Raw genomic sequence first — 27954 nt, forward strand, 5'->3', positions numbered from 1 at the left:
CTTGCCAGATTTCCAGTTAGTTTTTCCTCCGTATTTTATTTGATACAGAAAATAAGGTCTGTGCCTTTAATAAAAACCTACAGTTTTACAGAATGTTGTATATTACACCTGGGAGTATCTTAACCATTAACATACAACTTTTTTTGTGCTTTAAAAAGAATGAATCTACAATGGTTTTAGTTAGTCAACTACTCAACACTATTTTTAAATACATGATTGACAAGCTAAAATTGAGGGTTGGAGACTTGTAGAGATGTATAGCTACCTAGCTCATTTCATTTTATCGTTACCTTGACATTATTTTGTCTGGTTAAAAAAATCAAAAGGGGTGACATCTTGTTAGACAGCAAATTGTATTGTTACCTCTGTATTTGTTAGTTATATTTGTAATGCAATAAAAATTGTTTTTTTTATTAACACAAAAGACTTTGAGAGAGGTTAGTTTTTCTTTCTTTTCTTGTGTTTCCTTAGTCCCCCAATACTTAGGAAATGGATGGAAATTTTAAAATTGTAGCAAAAAAAAAAAGAACTATCAATCATCACGGTTTGCTGCGTTCGTCTCCCCAACAGTGTGATAAAATTATTTTACAGCCGACCTCCTGCAGCTGCTCATCTGTGAAAGACTCTGAGGTGGTGTCTAAACACTTAGCTGAGTTCTCTTTGCAGATGCATGCACCTTCCCCATGAACTAACAAGGCAGGCAGCACATCCCTCGTGTTGAAAGCATACTGTACACCGCTTTCTATTTTGCTGGACAGAGTCAGCTGACGACAGAAGAACCAACGGGTTGAAATGTTTTTACTACTAAGAGAAAAACTTTAAGAACAAAAACACATCCGTTTATCTTCATCAAACACAAACGTCCCGGAACAAATACTCCCTGTCAACAGAGAGACATCATCCATAGATAAAGGAAGCTGTTACACTATTTGTCTATCCTCGCTGCAAACGGATTCTTCCTGGATACCATATGTCACTCTGCTGCAGTACCCGGTTTTATGGTTCACTTCACAGTTCAAAACAGTTAGTAAGCTGTGTCAAATAACAAAGGGACTTATAATTTAAAATGGAATTAATGTAACGTTTGTAAGGTGTCTGTCACTTCTCTCTGTGCATGCGTACACAGAGAAGTAAAACCCAGCGTAATTATCAAAGGCTTACATAATTCTAATCTTTCTCTGTTACATGCTGTGCAAGTAGAATAGAGACTGCAGCTAGGGATGGAGAGGCTATTTTGGTCCGTGGATGTAGCCATTTCCTTTTCTGCCTCCTGACTGATCTCCTCCTCATCCTCATTTTCCTTCTCATGAACAAAACATCTGCGCCGAGTGGTCGGGAAGTGCTTATCACAGCCATGATTTTCCAGAAATGGGACCTTTGTATGATTTATTCCAGCACCTAATATCTCACAGGCCCGTCTGTAGGAATGTGTTGAAATATTGTTTTTCTAGCGGATTGCAAATGGAACAAGGTACTGTATGCTTGTCAGATTATGGAGGAAATAGCATTCAGCAAGCCAATTGGTTTCTTCTATTTTCTGCTGCGCCAGAGTCATGGTCAATTGAACTTTAAATGATCAATTTGGAAGCAAAGAGCCCGTGATCAATGCCCTAATGGAGGAAATACCAATGTTCTCTCTCTGTGATGTAGGAGCGCTGAAACTGGCTCTGACAGCCTGTCTTTCAGGCCCGCAGCTCTCCCCCTTGTGCGTCAGTGTGTCTGTGCGTGTGTGGATATGGAAGAAGTTGGCACACCTCATGAAGATTTCAGATTTTTATGGTGAGAACATGCTGTGAAAAAAGGAGCAAGGTAGAACACGTTCACGTACACATGCGTACCAGAGAGAGAGAGAGTCCATCAAGGACAAATTTACATGACTGGATGCTGCATATTTTTATTGGACACATTTCCTGCGAGAAATTGCCTTTCTGTAGATTGCAGCTCAATCAGTCAGGGCGGGAGAAAAAACACACTGCAGACTATTGCCAAGTTTGTGCTTTGATATTCTTATGAAGCCAAACACCACAGAGTAACTACAAGATTTCACTGAGCAACACGGCGCTAGATCACAAACATGACACAGAGGATCCTTCAGGTCCTCCTCCATTTTTTTTTTTTTTAATAGACTAAAATTGCCCTTCCTCACGAAGCACGTTGTTTTTCCCAGTTCTAATTATTAGCGAAATTGAGGAAACATTTTCTCCGCTTTGAGGACATTCAAAGCACTTGCTAATGAATAAATAAATACAAGTCACAACTGCAGTGCCAAAATAAGCCATTAGAAGAAGAATAAAAATACAAAATGTTTATGTTGCCATGACAAATACATCCATCATAAATATTAAGACACCATTCGGCAGTCCAACAAAGAGCTATGAGGCCATGACGGGGCAGGAGGATTTTGGCAGATTGACAGCGGAGGAGAGACCCGGAGGAGAGTAAAGCACAATGAATCAGTCAGTTCATTGGTGTTTTTCAGTCCCTGTGCTGTCCCCCACCCCTCACCACCTCACTACCTGGCTGCTGTAGTCCTCTGTAGTGGCTACCTCCTCTAGCCCCTTCACCTGCTCCTCTTCCCCCTCCCCCCCTCCCCCCCCCCTCCCAGTCGCCACAGCTCGGCCAGATAGGGCCTGTGCAGCCGCTGCCTCTGCTGCCTCTCCCGCCACCTCCGCAGACGCTCCTCCCGGTGCTGCCTCTGGCGGTTGTACTGGTAGCGCCGCAGGAACAGCTCCTTGGCGTACTCGTACAGCTCCACGTCGAGGGCGTTTAGCCCCTCGATGCGCCAGCGCACCTTCTCGCTGATGCCCACGCTGGCGGCACGCGTGCTGTTGATCTGCGTGAAGGCCCGGATGAAGCGCAGGCCAAACGTCCGCTCGAACAGATACTGCGTCTTGCGCTGGAACTCCGTCAGGCCATAGAAGGCCATGTTGCGCAGGTTGGCCTTGGCGCTGGCGAGCAGCACGCGGCCGCGCTCCAGCTCGCTCACCGTCGTCATGTTGTAGCAGCCCACCAGGCTGAGGTCGGCCAGCATGCGGACCTGCCTGTTGTTGGCGAGGTTGGAGGGGCAGCTCATGAAGTCCGCGAGGGGCACGCCGGTCCAGTCTTCGCCGCTGTAACAGGCGGGGAGCTCGTCCTGAGTGGGCGAGCGGCCGTCACACATGTGGAGGGCGGTTTTCCAAGTGGCCCCGCGCTGCACATGCTTCCACTCGCTGAGGTAGCGTGACACGGGGTCGCGTAGCATGGTGATGTAATAGAAGTTCCTGCAGAGACCGATAAAGAGATACATAAGATGAGGCGTCTAGCACGCGCATTTAGCTCAATGACATTGTGTTCAGATTGTCTTTCTGTGACTTCTGGAATTCTGGGATTGAGCTAGACGCTCCTCATTTGCATAAAGTTGCTTGGATTCAACTTTATGCAAATGAGGAGCGGGCGACTCTGCGTCCCGCTTCTCCAAAGTCCCTGCGTCGCTACCAGAATGCATTGCACGGCTACTCACATAGACAATGACCGTGAAGTGCGAAAATGACGCCCGAGTTATGAATAGATTGATACCCCTCTCATGTCTGTACGCTAAATATGAAGCTGGAACAAAGAGGCGGTAAGCTTAGTTTTTTCCTTTTGTATGGATAATATTCATTTAATTTCAGTCTTATCACCCCAGCATTCTTTTTTAAAACATCTTTAACTAAATAACAAGTATTACGTTTAGATGTGTGTGCAGTGAATGACACAAAGGTTGAAAAAAACTGTCTGGCAAAACACCACAAGCTACATTTTTAACACTGTGTAGAAGATGAAACTATACATCAAATTTATCATATCCTGCTGCAGTTAAAAAAGAAATATGAACAGGTAGAAACACCACAGAGCTGGAAGTATATAGAGTGCACCAATGTGATTAGGGTTTAAATGAAAAACATCGAGTGCGTCTGAGGATGTTAGAGAATGACATAGAAAGCAATGCAAACCTAGCAGGTACAGCATTTAATACCCTGCAGATGTGCAATTATTTTTGTTTTTGTCACATCAATTTGCTCCTGCCTACCTCTGGTAATGAGTTTTTTTCCGTCTCCAGAACCTTTCGTCTTTCTGGATGGCTCTGATCTGCCAAGAACGGCGCTTCAAAAATTGCTGTAACACAGCTGCCCGAAAAACCTTTCAACAAACTCAGCTTTCCTCTCTTATCTATTGAGTTCAGAGATGACCGGCATAACAGTGAGCTGAGGTGAGTGAAGGAGTCAGCGCCGGGAGAATTTGCAAAAGTTTTTTTCCAAAAGGAAAACAACATAGATAAAAGCGAAATGGAAAATGGTCATCTTGTGCGCAAAGATCACCGTGACCTCGTGATGTCAGAGACAGCAACCAAATATAAAAGCCAAATAAAAAGCTGAACATTTTATTTCTTTCATTCCTCAGGGCTGCAGTTTTTTTTCTGGGAGCTTTCATTCAACAGCTAAATAAAGAATTCAGATTCAAGGACAGTTTACAGCAATGCTGCTCAATTACAAGAGTGATCCTTTTCCCTTTTCCCCATATATAGCCTACAGTCGGATTGCTTATGTCCAAACTATAAACAACCACAGTCAACACTGATTAGTAGAACAGTCTGCAATATGTGATGCTGAACTTGCATCATATTATATAGTTCTATGACACATTAAGTGCAGTCCTGCTGGTCCTCTTTGTCAGAGTTAAATTCCAATCACATCTCTTCTGTTTCTCAAATTGGACACAATATTGGTCCTATTAGCTACTGAAAATGATTATGATAAGAAAATAAAGCCCTATGCAGACATCATTGTTGTCCTTTGCATATGGTAAAACACACCTTTATGAGCACACATGAAAGCCATATTTTTGTTGCACCTATTTTGATCTATTTTTTATAAAACAAATCTCACAAGGGAAGGCTGAATTACAATATGCATTTAGGAAAGAAAAGAAAAACACCCAGCAAAAAAAAATGAAGCAAAATAAAGAAAAATCCCCTCCCCTCTTTCTGACCCCTAATTATTTCCATACATTATGGAACATGTAATTCCTTCCCTGTCCAGCAGTTGTCCCCAGTGTGTTCCCACCTTTCAACATCACCTGACCGCCACACACACCTGCTCCACATGCCCTCATCAGCTCCTCTGCGTACCTGTCCGTCAGTTGTTTGCTGCAATCTTAGCTGTTCCTGCTACTTTTGATGACGACTCCTTACCTTTGCCACTTTGGACTGCCCGCCTGTTGTCAAAACTCTGTTTTCAGTAAGTTATGTTGTTTTTTACCTAACTTGTTTTGTCTACAAAATGTGCATGTGAGTCCTTTTTAACTATTTATAGTTCAAGAAAAAGCTTATCTTCCTGATTAAATTTTTTTTTATAAAGGATAGAGTAGAAGAGAAGTCTGTCATAAAAAGCTTCACTTGCATCAAAGCCTTGACTGCAGTCTTTTAAAGTGTAAAGATGCATTATTGTTATTTGAAAATAATGATAAAAAAACCACATTGAATAAACCAAGGTAGGCTGTTATTAACATCTTTTAAACAAAATCAGGTTTTCAATATCTTTCAGATGAAACTGTCTCATTTAAATTAAGCTTAATAAAATGTAATCACATTTGTAAATGAACAACTTATGGTATGGTAGTCTACTGGTAGGCCTATTTCTAATAGCAATTAGGAGATCCATCTCATATCGAAATTTCTGCCAGCCGTTACACAGCTTCAGCAGCTACAGCTTCAGCGTCCCCAGAGAGAGATATGAATATGGAAAACGCATCCCGAGACGCACTCTAGACAGCGTAACACAAACTCAGTGCTTGGGTTTACACAAACTGCGTTGGGCTCATGTCAGACAGAAAACAAAATGCCTCCCGCTTGGGTCGTTGAACGCCATTCTCACTGGCAGGTGGATCGCTATTTGGCAGCATCTGCTGTATTGAATTCATAATGACATTTAAAAGTCTAGAACTTGGAATACAAGATGAGCCCACTTTTATAAATTTATTTCCAAGTAGAAAAATATTGTCTTGTTTTTGAGCCCTTGGCTACTGTATATTTTATACTTTGTTGATATACAGTATATCCAACTATGCTTAAGGACGGTATAGTATGTGATTTTGTGACAGTTAAAATACATTGATTGCCATGAGTTAAGTCCTTTCGTTCTAAATCTGCTCTATATTAGATGTGAAAACTGGCCCTTTTACAATGGGAGCATCAGTACAGCTGTGATTGTTTCGAGTTCACAGCCAAACTGAGAAATTAGATTGACTGAGAGGGAAGTTGTATTACTGAGCAAAGAGTGCACAGCCAAACAGCCTTTAAAAGCTCCACAATTTAGCAATTATTGCCAGACAGCAGATATCAATCAGCTGTGAGATATGCTTAAGTGAGTGCCATGATGATATCACGGCAGAACACACCCGCAGACAAGGCCCACCACCCGGAGATAATGGCCTTCCACAGTGTAAGCTAAGTGAATTACCCTGCCATCCTCGCCGGGTTATACGGACAGCACTAGATGGATGGACACACACACACAAGTGCCTCACAAAGCGGCCTTTGTTGTACTTCCTGGAAAACAGCTCAGTCTTTTCCTCCTCCCTGTGCCTATCATCTATCTGTACAGCTAACCGCGAGACAGCCAGATCAATAAATGTCCATGCAACCCCCCCGCCTTTCTGCGTCTGTGCTTTCATCGTGACCTATTGACAAAGAGCAGCAAATGTCAAAGCTCTCCTCTTACTCGTGTCAGGGACCGAGGCAGGGTCAGATTAAGAAGGTCAAGAATAATTACTCGTTGGCGGAATGGCGGAGGATTTCTCATGCAGCATTTACTAAGGGACGAAAACACTCGTGGCATCACCAGTAGGAGGTGCTCTGCAGGTACATTCTGATCCAAACATGTCCAAAAGTGCTTTCAATAGAAACATTTCACTCAAAAATTGAATGTCTTCCTAAACCTGTATTTGCTTTTTTGTCCACTTGGGGGCAGAAAACAAGCTGGAAACACCACTGACATATTATCACTGATATGGCTAACATGTTTGCAAAAAGTAGCCTATGTTTACGAGTAGGCCTGTAACATTTCTTACATAATTGTCTTTTTTTTATTTTTATTTATTTTTTTTTTTTACATAATCACTGTTTCTTGGTTTAACCGCAATTGACTGCTAACATTAGTCTTAAGGTGTGGGACTGGTAATCGTTGATGTTGTTTAGATATGCCAAATTCTGATCATATTAGTGATTTTTGGTCAGACTATATATTTGTATTATTATTTATATTGTTGTTGGCACTTGATCCTATACACGTTCATAGCAACAAAAATTACGAGGGGGGGGGGTACAGTTAGAAAAAAATTTTATGATAATAAAGAGGCGTTGATTACTTCATAGGCTGTGTACTTGTATTGTTACATTATCTGGGTCACATAACAGTGATGTGATGTATCCTGGAATTCATTCAACTTTAATTTGTTTAAAAAGTAATAAATAAATACAGTACAGGCCAAAAGTTTGGACACACCTTCTCATTCAATGCGTTTCCTTTTTATTTTCATGACTATTTACATTGTAGATTTTCACTGAAGGCATCAAAACTATGAATGAACACATATGGAATTATGTACTTAACAAAAAAAGTGTGAAATAACTGAAAACATGTCTTATATTTTAGATTCTTCAAAGTAGCCACCCTTTGCTTTTTTTATTAATAAGGGAACAAAATTCACTAATGAACCCTGACAAAGCACACCTGTGAAGGTAAAACCATTTCAGGTGACTACCTCATGAAGCTCCAAGGCTTTGAGAGAACATAAAAGCAAGAAACCTTTGAAGATTAAAATATAAGACATGTTTTCAGTTATTTCACACTTTCTTTAAGTACATAATCTGTTTAATATATGTTCATTCGTTTAATCCTTAGTGAGAATCTATCAACATGTAAATAGTCATGGAAATAAAGAAACACATTGAATGAGAAGGTGTGTCCAAACGTTTGGCCTGTACTGTATGTTGGTTAGTTAGTTGCTAATTCTATCTGCTGTTTGATGCTTGGAAAGGTATTGTACAGTGGGTACTTGGAACAACGCTGATGAGAGTGGTGAGAATAAATAAAAAAACAATTGGCTTAAAGATGCTAAAACTCCTAGCTGAGGGGAACTGCAGTGTCGGGTGATAATTCTCTGTGGGTCCGTAACCAAAAGTGAGCCCCTTCATATCACAGGTAGTAATTTGATCTATTATTGATATACAAATTTTTGATCATAGCAGCTTTAAATGTCCTGGTGCTTCTAAACTCTCCAGTGTTCTTGTCAAATCCATGCATCTCCAAAGAAGAAATAGTGCTGAGACCATTTTGCCTACAACGGTTTGTTGGCTGAGGCTTTCCTGCGCTAAAACAACCCTTTTTTAACATCCATCTCTCTCAAACATCATCTGCCCTCCACCCCGGTTTATTCCATGCCAGTGCTTAAGCTCTTTGCTAATGCGCTAAATGGCTTTAAAGTCTTTCAGGCCTGAACAGGACAAAGTGGGAACAATTTCCGATGTTCTCGGATACCTGATTGATCGAGGCCAAAATCTAATGTCCTCAGAGAGATTTTGAGTGAATGTACAAGTCAGTGATTCTGTCACATAATAGCACGGCCATGTGTCATTGTGTGTAATCATGCATGGTTGTTCCAAATGCTAAAATGTTAAATCAGCTTGTCACATTTAGCTAGCGATCAATCCGATGCCTCGTTCATGCCCTTCTCACTGCCTGTCACCTTCCTCCATACAGCAAACCTGCAAACTATTGATCGCCCTCTCTCCGTCTCTCTCCCCAATTATCTCTCTTTCACTCTCTAAATCACCATCAAAAAAGCTACAGAGGAAACTGGCAGCAAAAGATCAATACTGGCCTTGTTAATTCACTCACTCCCATCCAGGACACAGTCAAGTCTTATGATTAGAGCCTTGATGGAGGCTATTTATGATGCTGAAGAAGCAGCCCATACAAAAAAAGGATCTGGATCGACAACAATCTTATTTATATCGCATTTTTAAAATTGAAAAAACATCATGTTGGCTTTTAGTTGAGGCGTTTCTGGAGAGTGGTTTCACTGCTCCTGCCCGCCCCCTCCCCGCTTCTCACTGTTCCAACGAGCGCCGTCAATGAAGTATCACTTTGGAAGCTGTTTCTATCAGCCAAGTTGGGAGAAGGAGCTAGTTTGAAAACAAGCACGGGACTGCACATCGATTTCACACTGAAGTCAGGGTGTTGATAACTCGCACAGTTGGAGCAGATCCATTTTAAAGGTGTTTCTGTGCCCACAAGGGACCCCTTAACCATTGCCTTCAAGAGGCAGTTATCTGAAGAACAGAAATTACTTTTAAAAAGATGGCTTCACACACATTTCTCACAACCCATCAGCAACTTAAAGCTGTAAAAACTATCTTGAATGTAGATGTATGTATTCAGGTCAATAAATATGTTTAACCCTTTGAACTCTGCAACAGAAACGGTCCTCCAGCGCCTATGTTTTAAATTTTTTTCATTTCTTGGAGTATCTTCAAATGCTTCATATCCCTAAAATCAGTAAAAGCTCGGCAAAAAGGTTGTAAGTCAATAAACCCTAATAATTAATAAAAGTAGTGAAATTGTGTCTTAAATAAAAAAAGAAATTAAGAAAAATTGGACATGTGGTTTCATCACATTTTCCTAAATAAACACAGAAAGCATATTGATCCAAAAGATTTCTAAATGTAGAAACATGAACAAAATATGTCTTAAAACTCCAGAAGTAACTTGAACTTCATTCAACATTTTTTGAGATATGCTCATTTTTATGAGCAGATTGTAAAGCCGTTTTCATAGTTTCATCTGCGATAGAACAGTCCACCTGTGGTTTTTACGTAACGTGATGACGTCATCACGAGCGTACAAAGACGTGAAAGACCGAAGCCTTGGCTTTTCTGCTGCAAAAAGAATGAATGTTCTAGCTGTTATGGTTTTTATTTTACATTGATTTAAACAGGATCATGGAAACGACGATCTCCCGCGGACCTCTAACTGCCCCCGGCGGGAGGTCCGTTCTCTAAGGGTTAAAGCTGCTCTGTACAATAATCTTAACAAAGGATCAAATGCATACGTGTAATGTGGAAGAGGGAGAATTATCACCTGAATCTGCAGTTCACCTCAACTCTACGGAGTGTTTCAGCGTCTTTCAGCAGATTGTTTTAGTTTTACGACCCGCAGCTTCAATGCTCTCGAAAGTCAAAGCACATCTACACAACTGTTATTATGATTTTTGCTTATATAGTAATAGATATTGAAGAAATGAAACCAAATATCTTCTTAAAATGGCCATGTTTGCAGTGTGTAATGTGTGTTGAATGAGCATCGAAACCGGCATTCAGCCCTTAGACCAGGAAGGCTTTTGTGGATAACAAGATAAAATATTGATCTGGTTTGATTTTCATCTTAGCCAACTTGACTGTGGGTGAATGGGTAACTACGTACAAATGGGAAAAGCTATAAAACACAGCAGAGGGGCTCAAATTCCAAAAAGGTAAAGGAGTCTGGCAATTAGTCTGCATGTTAAAAGGGATGTCATCAAGAATCCAGAACAAGAGGTCAAGCGGGATCCATTTTCACTCATCTGATTCTCTCTCCTGTAATAATTTAATCTTTGTGTGCCAATTACAGGCAAAATGAGCCCCCATCCCCATCTGCGCATAGCGGATCACTATCCAGCAAGCACACACACACAAACAAAAACTACAACATTTTAGCCCGTAATGATCAGTCAATAGCAAGGGCTGGGTATCGTTAAAAAATGTCAATACAGGAACTGATACTGTGAGTTTGGTAATGGTTCGTGAACAATACATTTTTTTCGATACCAATTTCTAGAAATTACAGCATTACACATTAGTACAAATCCTTTGTATTTTATTTTTTTGCACCTATGTGACGCAAACTGTAGTCTCTGTGCGTAACATAGCGTTTTTCCTGCATGCCTGCACCACCAGCATTATCCGATCTTTGTACAAGCATGCTGCATGCTTTTTGGCTCACTGACACTGATTAGATTTATTGAATGACGAGGCATTTTCAATACTAGGGAGGCAATTCGGTCGGGGGCCTTAAAATATCAAAGTTTGGTACCCAGCCCTATCAGTAGCGCACCTTTCCCTCCACAACATAGTCCAGTTCTAAGGCATATCGGCAGGTTACGTCACTCGATAAATTCCACAAAAGCACAGAGTGTGAGAAGAGAAATGATGAGCAAGGAGACTGGTGCTGCACTATGATCTTCATTGGTCGCAGATATGAGATGCTATTTTGGGCGATAAAGGCAAAGCCCCAGGGATGCTGATGTGGAGACGAGGGAGCCGAGAGCGCTTCCGGAAAGACGAGGTGTCCGGGCAAGCGAGGGTGTGAGATATGGTTTTGCTGTAAACTAGGTGATAGACTATGGGAGGAGCTGCAGCCAACATTCACTGGACCAAATTAAACTATGGAGTGTTCAAAACAAAATCATCTTTGCAATAGAAACTCTTCTTCCAAGGACAGAATCATCATCTGTATTTATTAAACTCTGGCTGCATTCCAGGTAGCTACATTTTACCAGAGTTCATTTTGTTTTTATCAACACCCACGACAAGCGTAGTGTACATCCACGCACGAAACAACCTGGCGTGTGCAGCTTTATCGTCTTAGCCTTAACCTTTCCTTGACATCTTAATCTTTGCAGCTTTGTGAGGTGTCAGCCAGTCTTCTAGGTCCATGTAGATATGGAAAGGATAAATGGGGGACTGTACTCTGCAAAGGTCACATCTACCCACACAAACTACTAAGGGATTTCTGAAAGGCAATCCACTTTTGAGCAATATGTGAAGGCTGCTTCCAACAGTGCTGCATATTTCTCTTGCAGCCTTGGACTCTTTGAAAGTTGTGAGTGATTTCCAGCTTGTATCCTTCTTCTTCTTCTTCTTATTATTATTATTACGATTATTACTCTGTATATTAAATGTAAGGTGCAGCATGCTAGATCCCACTTATGTAAGGTTCACCTAGAAGAGAGATGAAATATTTGATTGAATCTGGTGCGTTTCCCATGCAATTGAACAGTTTCATTCCATGATGACTTATCTGCCTTCCATTTTACAAAACGTCTGACGGCACAAAACAGAAACCAAGAGGCGGTTTGATGGATAACACATAATGATCTATCTAGCAGAGACTTCCTCCCTGTGATGGTTTCTCTCTTTTAACAAATGCACTCTTTCGTAAAAAAAAAACGACAGGTTTCTATATAAATCTGGACTTCTAGATTAATCCCCCCCCTCCCTTCCTCCTCCCCCGTATAATAAAACCTGTCTTCGACTGCCCCTAATCCCTCTAAGGAGTGTGGAGATTACCAAGATCCTCTGAATATCTCACATTTCTCACAAGAAAGCAACATGCTGCTCACTGTCATGAAGGGAGTGCTCTGAGGGGTTTGATTTAACAGAAACAACAGACTTTGTGTATGAGTAACTTGATCCTGTATTCCACTGTACAATCATTTTTTTTTTAAGAGAAATGTATCCTAATAAAGGAATTCAAAGTAGGACACCTTCAGCATTATTACCTAGTCCTGGTCGTTGCTTGTTTTTTTAAATATTGAGCTCTTTGCAGCTCCATTATGTCAGCAGCACATCTCTAACAGCTGATTAAAACGTGTTCTATCAACACACACAACAATGGAACCTGTCCATATCTGCCCCTGGAAAAACAAATCCACCACCTAACTTTTTTCACTATAAAATGCATTTTAGAGATATTCTTATCTCTCTCTTTCTTTCTCTTTCCCTCTCTCTCTTAACTCTTTCTCAAACGTTCACAAATTGAGAGAACATTTTGAGAAATGTAATAACTTGGAGATACTGAGTCATAATTACAAGACATTTTCTCATACGTATTTGATGCTAAGCCATTATGAGTGAAGTAAGCAAGGACATTTTGAAAGCAATCATCAAAAATGACAAAACTAGGAAAATAGGCCTGTGATGATGATAACCAGATTATGTTGGAATCCCATTTTGATTTTGTTTTGAAAAACAGTGGAATATAGGATCAAGGTAAAACAATATATACTGTATAACTATGAGAAAATATCATGACTAAGCCTAGTTGAAAAATAAAACGTGATATTTTTTTCATATGCCTTCACACAATATCTTATTAGCTGCTGGTTAAATATTGCACTAGTGTTACTTGGTATTTTAACTTGAATTAGTTAATTGGCAAGTAGGGCATTTAGCCTGTGATGCTGTTACTAAAAGACGTATATTTTTGACACAGCGTTGGTTGTATATGGTGCCAAATACAAAATGTTTTCATGTAGGAACCTGTGGTAATTACTAGCGGAATATTTGGGAATTTTCCCACAAGACCTCACCGCCTGTATAAGTGTGTCAACATGAGCTGTAAACAAAACATCAAAATCCACCACTGCTGGTTTGGAAATCATTATCAGTTCATTATCGAATTCACACTCATGCAATAGATTGCACAGACATGCATCTGCTGTAATTTAGACTGCACAGCCATGCATATGCTGTCATTTTCTTTTGCTTTAAGTTTAAATGCAGATTTTAAATATGGGTGGTTCAATGACTTATACACATCAGGGATCTGTCAAAGTGTGTCAAATGCTAAAAATGAACCATGTGCAGTGTGTGAATTATTGTGTTTAATTGCATGCTGGAGTAAGAAAGCTGTTCATAACCGTAGAAAGTCAAAGTATAGCGATGCAGGTGATGTCAGTTTGAAAGCAAAAACAAGTCATAATAGTAAACTATGATAGTAAGACTCCAAATGAGAAAATAGACTAAGGAACAGTTCACTTTCAGCAGACAATTAGCTTAGCTTAGCCTCCAGGAAGTCACTGTGCTCTGCCAGGAAAACGTTATTAACAAATTAACCTATTAACAAACTCTTACTGCTTTGGCTCGTAACACAGTGATAATGATAACGTTATAACGGTTTAGCTCACGATACATCCAAAGTAGGCTAAGTTACCGTATGTAACACTTGAAATGCAACGATGCATCTGTACCGTATTCTCTTATTGTAAATGAATGATTTTCTGTCTGAGCAAAACACTCATCGCAACTGTAAGACCTTCCCGTAATGCTAAGTCCTAGACCTTTACGACAGCAAGTGTGGTAAAAACACTACCGATTTTGTCCAAAGGGGCTGCTGAAATCAACACAAACTGAAAGTTACATATAGTCACTGTAATCGAACAACGTTGAGTAATTTTTCACCTTTGGATAGACCTAGGCTAGCCGTTTCCCTCTGCGTCTTTATTGGCTGCTGGCTCTAGCTTTATATTTAACAACTAATACTGTACGTCTAAAGATAAAGCTAATAAATCTATGGACAGAACACATTTTAAAGGGCTGATATAACACAGGTTAGAGCCACTTTGGTACCAATGTCAATATTAATCCCTCTACAGGGAGTTTGGCAGTCGTTCAGCTCTCTTTTGGGCCTAATTGCTAATATTATCACCATTCTGCTGTAAGACACCTGAAAAGGGTCACATTTCCCATGATAATGGCAGACTGTGGCATAAATTACAACATGCCAAGTCATGCAAAAGGTGATACACATTCAGCCAGACGTCATCGACAGGCTGGTGAGGATATGTTGTGTCATAAGTGTGAAGAGACATACTGTAACGCACACGAATGAGCACACTTAACGTCTATACGTACATCGTTGGCTAACATTTACGTCATTCCCTTGGCCTCCTCCATAGAGTGTTGTGTAAGGATAGGAAGTATTGACAGAACCTACAACTAAATGCCAGAGATGCTCTCAAGTCTCTGAGCTAGATTCCAAGTCAACTCTCAAGTCTCTGAGCTAGAGTCCAAGTCAACTCTCAAGTCTCTGAGCTAGAGTCCAAGTCAACTCTCAAGTGTCTGAGCTACATGATGAACGGCACAGCAGCTGCTGGTGCGGTCGACATGTTTGTTTTTGTCTCTCACGTGTGGCTGCACGCAGCAGATACGTTGTGTATTACGTATTACGTAGGTACAGTAGGTTGTAGGTCACACAGGGAGGGGAATAACATTTATCAGACATTTCCTTAAAATAACGATTGTTCACGAGTCCCGCATCTTGAGTCTGAGTCGAACCTGAAGCCACTGTGTGTGTGACTGAAAAGTGACTCGAGTCAGAGTCTCAAACTCGAGTCTCCATCCCTGCTAAATGCTACCTGAAGAGACTTGCGTGCTTTATCAGGCTACATCACAGCATCATGCTGCAGCATAGGATCTCCCAAAAGACCCGTACATTTACCCTTTGCCAAGAATAAAACTCTAGTGTCAGGTACTGTACATATACCTTTCCACCCACAAGAAGTGACGAATCAGAACTTGAGTGAAATGCAGACTGTCTCTTAAAATGTACAGAATCCAACTCAACTTCTGCCTCTTTTAGTTACCTTAAAGTGAGACTACTGTATTTAACTTTTTGGCTAGTGAAGGGATAATGTGTAGTGCTACTGTGTAGCATTTAGTTAACAGTACTGTAAAGCCTGAGTTACGCGTGGACAGTTGCATGGACAAGAGCTTAAGCGGAATAATGACGAGGAAATGTTTGGATCTTGTATACTCCGTATGGGGTTTCTCCTCATGGTGAACCAGCAGCTCCTCAAAGTTCTCCATTCCCATCCCCATTAGAAAATGACACAAGTGCAGGGACAGCCGAAATCCCGACACACGAGACCCCCACAAAGAGGTGTGTCTTATGATGTAAGTTCACTTTGGCCACGCGGACACTCGGAAGCGCAGAAATCGTGCATAACAGTAGCACCTGTGGAGCACAGTCATAAAGTTAGCCTGCTGACTCGGTAGTGTCTGTCATTCTGCCATATTTACCTACACTTTGCTAACATTAGCTGTTTAGTGTTTTGAATTGAGCAAGGGAACTTTTTACTGCTTATGAACTCAACTTTTCCTTAATAAGAAGAAATGTGTGAGCTATTTCTTTTCTCAAAAGTCCCATAGTCCTCCCTTTAAGGCATCACAGATCCACTGGGAGCAGTTTGTGTGACTTCTGGACTGAAGGTCCCATTTTTTTTTTTGTCAATCAGCGTTCTTGTCACATTGAGTTTATACAACAATGTGGGGCTGTCAGCAGTTTGAATTAACTTGATGCGTAAGCTTCGAGACTGACATTACAGTCAAAAGGAACGTTGACAGTGAAAGGGCAGTATTACGCCTAAGGCATTTAAGAACTACACTCCGCTTCAAACGGAACACATTTTCTCAATAATATACATCCCTCTCTGAAATGTCTGCATATGGCTCTCTTTAGCAGAGGAATTAAATTGACTCACTGTGACTGCAAGGGGAGATTAATGTCAAAACTTGCAACCAAATGTTTTTTGCCCTTATAGTCTATTAAGTATGTCAGTGAAACATGGTATAGCAATCGAATAAAAAAAAAACTCATATCTTGGAAACTGCATTTTGATAAAATCATCTTTTTCACCATCCCTGTGTGACTACTAAACCTTGTCAACTTCCTGCATATTTCTGCATATTTTTGCATATTTTAATGCCTTTAGTGTCATTGCCGTCACCAGCAATAGGGTGCCATTGCCAAATGAGTAGCTTAAACCACCTTAACTGTGTCTAGAATGAACTGGGCTAATTAGACTCAGGCTGATCTGTGTGTTGGCCAGCCTGCATTCTTTGCTCTAATCTGAAATAATGAGGTCAGTAATAAGGTTACACTCTCTGACTGCTCAGTGTGAGGTCGGCTGCCGAGGATGAACAGGGCAGCCCGGCAATTGAAAGAGGTTTTATGTCTGGCTTGTACAGCAATTTTGTAGCCCGCTGCGATGTGAATGCTGTGGCTTCATGCTGCGTGCAAAGCCCTGCAGGAGCCTCTGACCAACGTGTGCCCATCAAAAAGTACTTGTACCGGCCACGTCTTCCTCACTGAAGTTTGCGTATTAGGGGCGAAATTGCCAGGACAGGAAGTTGGATGGATAGATGGAGGTTAATGCAGTATGTGCTGCTTATGTTAAGTCAGAAGTGAATGGATAAAGGAAGAAAGAAAAAAGAGCAAACGAAGGAAAAGCCTACAGGAGGTGAATTACAAACCTCAATATGGTTATCCGTATATAAATGTGCTGCGTTGTGATCAAATTGCCCTCTAAACAAGAGCTAAATTCAACCATTTGCTCTGATTAGACAAAGGTTGTGCCTCTAATTTCCATAATGCATCACTAGCTAAAACTGGTCGCTATGCCAAATCGTCTAGTAACCAAGGAGCTAATTAGTGATAATTCTGTCATTTTCTTGGTATTTATTCTTATGCATGTATCTATAGTTATGCTATAGGCTGGGACGATATGCTTTTGTCCTGATTTGATTCTTTCAGGATACACGGGCGCTGATTCGATTTGTGGCAAATTTGAGATTTGCTCTGCAAGTCCGTCTGGCCAAGAGCCCATTCAAGCCCATTTCCAGTTTTTCCAAATCGAGGCACTGATGAGGCGGGCTTTACACAATGACGATAGCTTGACGGGCTCTGCAACGTGCTCGCTGGTTGAGATGTTTTTCCGTCACTCCGCATACGTCATCTCCTTTTATCGCTCTGAATGGTTTTAGGTCTATCAAATTGCGCCCAGAGGCATTTGAGCAGTGTCCGTTGGTGACGCTTAAACAACACCTAATATTCACATAACAGAAGTGGATGTAAACGTGCATTAATTTGCATTTAGTGTGTAGTGAAGTAGAAGTATGAAGTAGCAGAAAATGCAAGTTCAGTATTTGAGTAAATGTACTCTTTGGAAGGGATTTGTAGGAATGCCATATTTTATATATTGTGCTCAAGGGTCAAATAAACTAGTGTAGGTTCTGAGGGCTGAGATAAGACTCTCTGCAAACTACATCACACCCGGCAGGATGTAGCTTTAAGATAGATGTGGGCGTCATTCATTCCCATGACGTTTGATCCCTGACTGTCTGCATTCCCATTGCTGTATATGACTTGTATAAGACGAGAGTCATCCTTCAAAGCATGTTATTACTGAGTTGGATTGTGTTTGTGTTTTGCAATCAGATTAGGGAAAAAAAAAGATTTTGAGTGCTTCATAAAATACACAGAATTGGTTCAGCCTGAAATACTCTCAATGATTACGTCTGGACTTCAGGTACCAAGTACAAAAAGCAATGGGGATTATATTGGAAAAACAACGAAATCTCTCTCGCTAATGGGCCAAAACACACATATCTTACAGAATAGATCAGAGTAGAATTAATTATTCTATTAAACTGGGCAGTAACTTGTCTTAGCCCAAATCCAGACACACATACACATGCACAGTCATGTGTCATGACATGCGTCACAGTCCATCATGGAAGGTCTACATCGCCCGAAGTGACAGGACAAGGGCCTTTCAGGTCTGATAAAACTGCAACGTTAAAACCCGGTGGCAACACATCATCAAGTGCAGATTAAACTTTGGCTTGTCTTTATTCAGCAGTTTTAATCTAAAACGACAGGAGTGCTTCATTAAATTTGTCCGTCTATTTCCTAAACTTTTTATTTATATTTTGTATTTCCCTGTGTGGACAGATCATCAACCAGACATCATCCCCGGGTAATGACATCTTCATGTGACAGATGTGTGGCTGTTGAATGAGTTATGACTCATAACTTGTCCAACAAATTCAAGGGTATAGATTGAGTTATGAGTCATGGTGCTCACATTTTGATACCTTCTTCCAAATATATATGTATATTGCATCTGGTCAACTGTGCACACAAGACTTCACTGTAATACCTGAGGAATTAAAGAACTGATGGATCACGACAAACGTTTCATGTAAAAAATGTGCACGTTTCAACATCCTAATCAGTGCCATTAAACACAGCAGATACAAATGTGTCCTGAGCAAGACGCTGAAATCCCTAAAGCTGCTCAGTAGCTGTGATGACCTCTGACCTCCCAGAAAATAGGGTTTTGTTACAGGGATCAATAAAGTATCGCATAATCAGTAAGTACTCTTCAAGATCACTTGGTGCAGTATCATATTCTATCAGATTTTGTATGCTGCTGTGATAAACCACAGACAAATATGTAAGTTAACACCCACAAGAGTTCATTCACCGCTTATTAGCTCTGAGCGGAAACATGACCCTCTAATAAACACCTCCCTTAATCTAAAAATCGACACTTAATAGCGGGAAAATTGCTGCATAGCACAGATTTGGACCCATCTTTTTAAAATGAAGCCAACTCATGTCAGCCTTGCAATTAGCCTTGTACACAGCTAAGTGCCAATGTTAATGAATGCTGATTTATTTTCCCTGACTATTATATTGGGCTGACAAGTGTTGACTGGGGTGTTGTTGAGTCACTCATAGTGCTGATATGGCTCTGGGGCACCTCTTCAAAACTATTTAAAAGCGTTCACTTAAGTCTGATGACTGCCACAAAGGACAGTTAATGGATTGGACGGCTTCTTGAAGGCACTTCCCGTCCCCCTTTAACTGCTCTCTGTAACATATGGAGATTTGCTCTCTGGACCAACTGCAAGGCAAATTGGCTCAAAACACGCAGGCAGCACACCTCGGAGGACCCTGCCCTTCTTAAGTGATTTAATCCCTTAAGCTGAGCTGTATTGGTGCTGTAATTACAGGAAATTGAAACAGACCTTAAGAGGAGGTGGCGGCCTGTCTGCTGGCTGCTTCCGAATGTGTCCGGAGGGGCCGGCTGCTGGTGTGGACCTACTTTGTGGTGTGCATGTTAACACTACAAATTTAGCAGCTCTATACTCTGCATTACATTCCAACAAGAATATGTCTGGCATGAGTAGCCTTGGAGGAAACTGAAAGCTAGTGAGAAATTGGTGCCACAACTTACACAGTTAAAAAAAAATCCATTTACCTTTAACTTAGTTTTTCTAGGAAAGCAAAAGAAGCTTAACTTAACAGCTCACTTGTATCTACTGACGATAGTTCAATAAACTACTTACAATCCATTATGAAAACTGTCATTCCTTTTTGTCAATTGACTTATCAATTAATCGACTAATCATTTCAATTACACTCAGGATTCTGTGTTTAGTGCACTCTCATAACTTCTTTAACACTTGTAAGTATTTTGTGATTTATTACCGCTCAGTAGTTCTGTAATTTGCCTCGTTTTTAACTTGCTTGTTCAATGACCCACTGACTAAATGAATGAATATTACTTCATATTAAGAATAGAGTGAGTGAGTGGAAAGATGAGTCCATAGAGGATCCAGTAAATCAATTAATAAAAATATGAGTTTAGTTTATAAGTGATGAATGGGTGAATTGGTGACTTAATGAGTTCAGTAAATGAACAGACTTAAAACCTAGTAAATGAGAGTATGAGGAAGCAAATGAACACATGAATGAGTGAGTGAATGAGTTAGTAAATTGAATAAGTGATTTAATTATTTTTATTTAGGTTTTTTTTTAGATTATGAATGAGTAAGTGGCTGCCCACTTATTGACTACACCTGTCCTGCAGGTCACGTCACACCTCACCTTTTGTTCTTTTGGGCACTTTTCTTGTCCCTCTTGTTCATCACTACAGGCACACAGCTCGTGAGCTCGGTCCAGTCCGCATGCAACCCGCAACTCCAGCCTGTGGAGAACCGGGAGAAGAGCCACGACTCGGCTCTACCGGGCCGGTGGCAGGTGCATTTCCTTTGGCCGGGCATGCAGTCGCAGGGCTGCTCCAGCTGGATATTTTTGACCAGGTGCCGCCCAAACGTCGTCCCGCCGGTCTTCTGAATGTGGAGGAACACCATCACATCATCTCCTCGGATGTTGAAGTCGACGTGCCTGTCCAGGTCCCGCTCCGTGAAGTTAAATTTGGATGTGATTTTGGAGGGTAGGTCCTCGTCCGCCTCTGTGTAAACTAACTCAAACCCTGATGAGTAGCGCTGGAAAAGCCCCTTCTCGTCACTTCTAAAGTAGCAGGTGTTGCTGTCCGCCGGGCACACATACTGGTAGCCGATCATTAAGAAGAGCACGGCCGCAATGGGAATGAAGACGAGTCTATTGAACTTCTCTTCCATGGTGGAAAACTGTAAATCACGCCTCCGGCACAAACGGTAACGTGATGTCCGAGTCGTGTTCCTCTTCCCCTCGTCTCATCCTGCCGCTTCACTTAAAACTGTCTGTTAAAAATCTGGAGTTTCCCACTGGCAGGTGTCCTGCAGGGCTGCTTTGACTGGCCTCGTCCTGCACGAGAACAGGTCCACTTCTCAAACTTGAAGCTGTCACACTAAACATTCAGTAATTTCCTAAAACATTCGGACATCTTTTTTTCTTAAATATTTCAAACTGGTCGCATAACTTGCATGCAATGACACCTTACGAGACGTCTGTGCGGAACGGCACATCCCCGCGTGATGAGCGTTCGGGCTCGGCTGTACCAAAGCCAACTGCTGATCGGTATCTGAGCCAGGAGCACCAGCGACAGGCTAGACACAGTTCACACAATGACTTCCTGCCAAGGCTTTCAAAATAAAATCTGTACGAATATATTGCAACATTTAAGTCTTGAATAGGGTAAAGCGATTACAGAAATATCTAAATAGTCAAAAAAAATTCAATTGAATACATAACCACCACCAACACGTGTAATGTCAAAATTAACAAAAATATGTAAACATTTAAAAGTGTGGCTATATAAATCGAAAGATGAAAAAGCAGTAAATCTTAAATATTACTTTATTGTACCTGGTGAACGTAATTGTGTTGACATTCCAAATTACAGTTAATCAAATAGATTTATCTAAGTGCCTATGTGTGGCTATACTTTTGTCATAAAAAAAAAATCCCAACTTGGTTGAAATGCATGTTAACTTATATTGACAGCATTGTTCTAGTTTGGAGATTTGTCATTTGGACTGCCACCTCTCAGTCCTGCATGAAAAGAGGCCGAGCCAACAAAAAGTCTGAAAAGTAGGTTTGAAAAGTGGGGCCTACAGCTTCAGGCCCTGCTGTCAAGCCAAATTACCTTACTGTAAAGTTTTACTATTGTTAATAGTCCATCAGGCCAAGTACCACAGACAGGCTGTGAGAAAGATTGAATAATAAAACAAGGTAATGTATATGATACCAGTTGTTCTTAAATGTAACGGGTTTCCAGTTCCCAATCCTATGTGTCTAATCATCCAGAGTCATGGACCCCTAAATTATATTTGGTATAGGCATGTATGTCACCCCAAGGCCGTTCACCAGAGAGGAGAAACTAATGAGTAAAATCAGAAGTTCAAATAATTCTTTTAAGCTCAGGCTTGCTTTTATTTTGAAGACCAAACAATAAAGTTTCCGGTTCTGGTCTGGCTGGCTTGACTGTACATCTGCGCCTGTCATCTGTCCCGGCTGCCGAGCCGGTGACGCAACCGCATCTCTAATCACACACACACACACACACACACACACACACACACACACACACGCACACGCACGCACGCGCGCGCGCAATTTGAGTGGCCTAGAACAACTGCTGCCGGAAAATCACTAATTCCAATGCTATAGTCTTTAGGAAACATATTGGGACTTAAAGTGGGAATGATGTAAACAACAGTGATATTAATGGTATGTTTAACTTATTTGGTTGATATGTTTATTTCATATTGTATCAGTCATTTCAGCACCATGGACAGATTCCAACATGTCAAGTCAATAATTGTGTGTGTGTGTGTGTGTGTGTGTGTGTGTGTGTGTGTGTGTGTGTGTGTGTGTGTGTGTGTGTGTGTGTGTGTGTGGTACACTACAGGCTAGAACTAAAGACATTTTACAACAGGAAGGAGTTAAATCCTCAAGCGAGCTAGACGAGTCATTTCAGCACCATGGACAGATTCCAACATGTCAAGTTAATAATTGTGTGTGTGTGTGTGTGTGTGTGTGTGTGTGTGTGTGTGTGTGTGTGTGTGTGTGTGTGTGTGTGTGTGTGTGTGTGTGTGTGTGATTTCGTCATCATTCTACATAAGTTTTCCTATGACCGCCAATAGACTTGATGCAGTACAGTATATGGACACTACAGGCTAGAACTAAAGACATTTTAGCCCTTAGTAATGCATTTCTGTTAAGCCTATGTTGATCAAAAGCTTTTGTTATTTTGCAGTAAATGCCCTCCATCAAGGGATTTAAACAGAATGCACTTTGGTATGTATTCTATTCAATCCTCTTTCTGCACTTTGCCCTCTTGCTTATAGACATTGAATTAATCTGTATGGGAGTTTAGTCTGTGGCTCACTCCTCTTTGTGTCTAATAGGACTCACTTTCCCTCATCCTGAGGGAGGGTGGTTGTGGAGTGGGGGCATGTAAGGAATCTGTTATGGAAAGTGCCAGTACAAGAAATATCTTATTTTCTAAAGGTCATGCAGAAGTGAACTGCTGGACATGAGGTATTTTGCCTCAGTGATGATAACACCCTGTGTCAGTATGCTCTTTACCTGTAAGGCCTCCTCCAGATATGATATGATACAGTCCTCATTTTGCAAAAGAAACCTTTTCTACAAATGGCACGCTGATTAAAATCTGAGCAGAATCCCTGATGGGAAAGAATCTGCATTAATGTTTTGTGCAGTGAAGCGTGACTTGTGTTGTTCTGGCTGTGCAGCTGGGATATTTACGAGGTCCCTGACGCTCACTACACAAGTCTTATGAGAAATAACCCCGGGAAGTGCTGATTCAGCCGACTGCAGCAATGCACAAGGCTCCCAATAATGGAACTGAAGCTTGCTGGAAATTATGATTGGATTGGTTTGGGATTTCTGTTTATATGTTTTTGTCTTTTATGTATTTTGTATTTATTGGAATTATTGATTTTAAAATGTTGAAAGAGTTCATTTTTGGTCTCCTGCAGTGGGACCTCTGGTGAGTTGAGAGTTTCTGGGCACTTACAGCAAATGAGCAGCCTGAGACACTATTAAGGAAAGCAAATGGAATGTATAACTGCTGCACAAGAAGAATTGAAAACATTTTAAAGGAAAAAAACTCTTTTTTTCCTCCATAATAAAAGTTATGCAAAAATAGAGGCAAAGACACAAAATCTTCATCTCAGATTTTTTTTGTAGTATTACAAGGGGTGAAATGCCCCAAAAACAAAACCTGTAGCCTTATCTGCTCACATCATCATCACCACATCTACAGGTGGCAGCTGTGCACATGTGAAAACGAAGCCTCAAGCATGCAGATATGCTCTGTAAACTGTCATCTCGTGCAAATGGCCGTGCTGTCATGGCGACAGCTGCTCCTTCGTCCTCTCCGTGCCTCCTCTGCCTCTTGCTCCACCAGGTTTTTTCGTGTGCTAACCCTCTCCTGTGGTGTCAGACTCCTGTCATGCCTCACCTGCCCACTAGCTGCTGTCACTGATCACCTGATCGTCACCGGACCGCTTAGCTGCTGCTCATCCCCCCCGTTAGTCCCTGTGTATTTAATGGGCAGATTGCCTGCTGATGTTTGTCAGGAGTTGCTGCAGTTTGTTGTCTAATTTCCTGTATGTGTTCTAACTACCTTCTGTCTTGGATGGTTTGCTGCCTGCCTCCGGGTTTGTTTGCTTGTTGTGCTGATTGGCAACCTAATGCTGATTGTAAGCATGGAGTCTGCTTATTGGTCCCAGTTCTTGCATTATAAGTTACAGGCGCTGGAAATACTGGGGGACAAAGTCACAATGCCGTATAGTGGTGCTATGTCAGCATTAACAGACAGAAACTGCAAACTATCTGGGAATTGTATTTATTTATTTTTATTTATGTATAGTTTTATGGGCTGAGAGAGCCAGGGCACATACATGTAATTGCATTTTAATGTAAAACTATACTTTTATAATAAAACTTGAACTATTTCCAAATGGTTTGGATGGTTGACTTGGCCATATCTGAAGTTTAGTGACATATGTAGTAAAGAAAAGGCCATAAGAGTGTATAGTGGCAATGCTAACATGTTGATGTTTAGCTGGTATTTTAAACATGTTCACTACATCTTTGTTAAATTAGCTTATATTAGCTACTTTTGCTGCCTAACATATTTTGGAGACGTTTTACAATGAGTGAAACAGTGTACAGTGTAGCTCCTTTGGGCTGAAATAATTGTATTATTGTTCATATTGGATTTTATTTAGGCTAGATGTTACTGCCAATGATGGTGTCCTTGCAGCCATTTTGCCACAGGTTTGCTAAAACTTGGCTGGAGTTATGGTAGCTGTCAGAAAGTCACGATATCTCTGGAAGTATTGGACAAAAAAACAACTGACATTGACATCCTTAAACACATTTTGTTAATAGTCACTTTTAAATTCTCTCTGTTTAAAAAGTTTATCCAGATATTCTCTCAAATATTTCAGAAAAATCTTCATTAAGGAGCGGTGTACCCTTTTTGACCTTAATCTAATAATTGAGCACATGAGAACGTCACATCTTAGCAGTCAGTATTCATTTGCTTTGCAACAGAAGGTAGAAATGTATTTCCTAATTTGCTGGATTGAATGTTCAGATTGTAAAATCACATTATTGGATGCCATATTTGGTTTCAGTGAACTGACAACTCTGGCCGATTGCCTCGGCTGCATGTGGCGCGAGTGACTGAAGATGTTGGAACTCTCCACTACAGGGATCCACCAGCAGGCCCACAGACCTGCAGTGCAGCGACGGCACCACGCCAACCTGTGCCCGGCTCCCACCACAGCTCCATCCAAAACGTTTAATCAAAAGGGACATTCTCTCCACTTGGTCCCGCAAGGAAATAGAAGTTGTTGAGCTGTTGGCCCATGCTGTGCACCTTGGCAGCTCGACAAAGAATAACCCAGAATGGTCTACTCTCCGCTACAGCGCCAGGGCATTGGAGAGGAGGCCAGTGATACAATCTGAATTTTCCAACAGGCAATTGAAGCTTTGGGGACATGGTTGATGGTGATGTGTCCAACGGTGGCCTGATCAGCCTTTCTGTCTGTTTATCATCTCCTCGAAACAGGGCCTGCATGTCACTTCCAGCAGATGTTGATTCAAGTCCCTGAATGAATGTCAGGGGGGAAAATTATTGTAATTTCACTCGTCAAGCATGATTGTAGCATGTACCCCAATATTAAGGTCACCTTTTTCTGGCTGCACTGATTCATTTAGACACTGCTGTGCAATTTCACTGTCAAACACAGACCACATGTCTTACATGTATGTTTTTTTATTTTACTTTTGAGGTTGCGTCTTTCCTTGTGTCAAATTACAGAAAGCTATTTTACACCTTTGCTTCAAATTGTGATGCAATGATAGTAAAACCTCAGGTTGAGTGTTTGACTCCCATTGCACCAGTCTATACAACCTGCGCTGATAAGACTATTGTACATTTAGGTTCTTTAGATAAGAGTCCACCTGATAACTAATATTATTAGTAGTTGCAGTCAGGGGCGTGGTAGTGTTGAGAGGGAAAGTGGAACTTAGTACCCAGTGCCCCAACATAGGGAGCACCATCAAAAAAGCTGAACATTTTTAATATTCTGCTTCTATGTTGCAGCAGACTGGGCTAGCATCTGGTCCGATGTGGTTTGTCAAGTCTGACTATCATGGTTTTTTTATCTACATCATTGTTTGAATGCAGAAAATCACCTTTTTTTTAGAATAATAAATAGAATAAAGGTTTCACAGAGATAAGTCAAAATGTCATCTGGACAGTAAATAATGACTGGCACACGGAAAAGGAAGTCTTTGCCCTTATATTCGTTGTCTGTTGTCTAGCTGTCTACCTGGAACCCCCAAAATATTGGCGTTGCCCCCAGAGGCTAAATCGTCGTCAGAGACGTTGGGTTCCGAGATTGACTTTTCCTAACCTTTACCCATAACCTCCAAATCAGGGGGCCAACTTAAGCGTCCTAATGTTCTAATAATCCTTCAAACGCATCAAACACATAAACGGTACCTCTGAAACCCTTTATTTCCAATAGCTTGCCCTGCGCTACAACGGTTTTCCGCTGCGAGTGCAGCTCAAACCACATTGTCTTAAAGGCCCATACACCCTCACAGAGAAAAGAGGCATAAAATATGCTGAGATTTCAGATTGTTAAGACTTTCTTAAATGCAATATAAACACTTTATTTAATTTCTTAATAACTATAACAGATGCATGTGTTAACATACTGATTCAGTTATATTTAGAGGCGTAACAATGGCTGCATTAAAAGGGGAAGGGGGCCCACTGAGGCTTCTTATGCACAATACAGGGTCCTGAGTTCTGTGCTAGTGGTTTGTTAGGGGCCGGTGATGCCTAAAATGAAGTTTGTGGGTCCTTTTTGGCTTTTTTTTAAGACTTCTTCAAACTCAAAAAAGTGTCTTAACTGCTGGCCCTGACACAAAGTAAGATGCACAAAATAAAAAAATAAGAATGTTATGCTCTTTTCTTTTTAATGAAAGAGATTCACTGAAAAATAGTCATTACTCACATTCACCATTGAAATGTTACACGGCTGATTCAGGAGAAGGCCATAATGCTGAAAGTCCCAAGGACGAAATAAATGTACTGCATTAGATTTAATGTGGCGAATAATAAGGGAACAAATTCAGATTTATAAAGGAATAGCAAGTTGTTAGGGGCAAGAACCATCTAAAACTGCTGGTAAATATCTTTTAACATTCTTTCATTCTGAGAATTGGATTAAAATGTGATTAAAGGTGTATGGAAACTCGAGTTGTGATCAAGGCAAAGACAATTAAATAAATATATGGAATATTTGACAGTCAGCCAAGCTGTCTTGGTTTTTATCTTTCTAGATTTGTGAACATGTGCAGTACCTACACAACAACTCTTATATCTGCCAAAGCAGTCGTGTAATACTATCAAGAAGTTTAATTAGGTCAATGTGTTCTGAGGATGTCTGTAAATGCTGTTTTTCTCTTTGAACTTAATTGTGTGAAACAC

At 40.9% G+C, this 27954-nt stretch overlaps 1 protein-coding gene and 1 long non-coding RNA gene across 2 annotated transcripts; one reads left to right on the forward strand and one right to left on the reverse strand.

Annotated features, from left to right (window-relative positions):
- Positions 1–1758: 1758 nt before the first annotated feature.
- Positions 1759–21487, reverse strand: LOC120554482 (heparan-sulfate 6-O-sulfotransferase 3-B-like). Its single transcript, XM_039793401.1, has 2 exons — positions 20574–21487; positions 1759–3260 (listed from the first exon to the last, which is right to left on the reverse strand). Exons 1-2 carry the CDS (start codon positions 21107–21109, stop codon positions 2561–2563), a joined length of 1236 nt encoding a protein of 411 aa, XP_039649335.1. The 5' UTR covers positions 21110–21487; the 3' UTR covers positions 1759–2560.
- LOC120554502 lies at positions 5147–26749 on the forward strand. The gene is made up of 2 exons (XR_005638483.1): positions 5147–5255; positions 25583–26749. It is a non-coding gene; the product is annotated as an uncharacterized LOC120554502 (long non-coding RNA).
- The last annotated feature ends 1205 nt before the right edge of the window (positions 26750–27954 follow it).

The sequence above is a fragment of the Perca fluviatilis genome, chromosome 24 (assembly GCF_010015445.1).
Source record: "Perca fluviatilis chromosome 24, GENO_Pfluv_1.0, whole genome shotgun sequence".
NCBI classification, from domain to species: Eukaryota; Metazoa; Chordata; class Actinopteri; order Perciformes; family Percidae; genus Perca; species Perca fluviatilis.

Excerpts from the sequence above, each read along its gene's own strand:
- LOC120554482 (XM_039793401.1), bottom strand. The coding sequence starts at position 21,109 with ATGGAAGAGAAGTTCAATAGACTCGTCTTCATTCCCATTGCGGCCGTG. Across the intron at positions 3,261-20,573 it reads AGTGCCCAAAAGAACAAAAG|GAACTTCTATTACATCACCA; the intron begins GTGAGGTGTGAC and ends CGGTCTCTGCAG.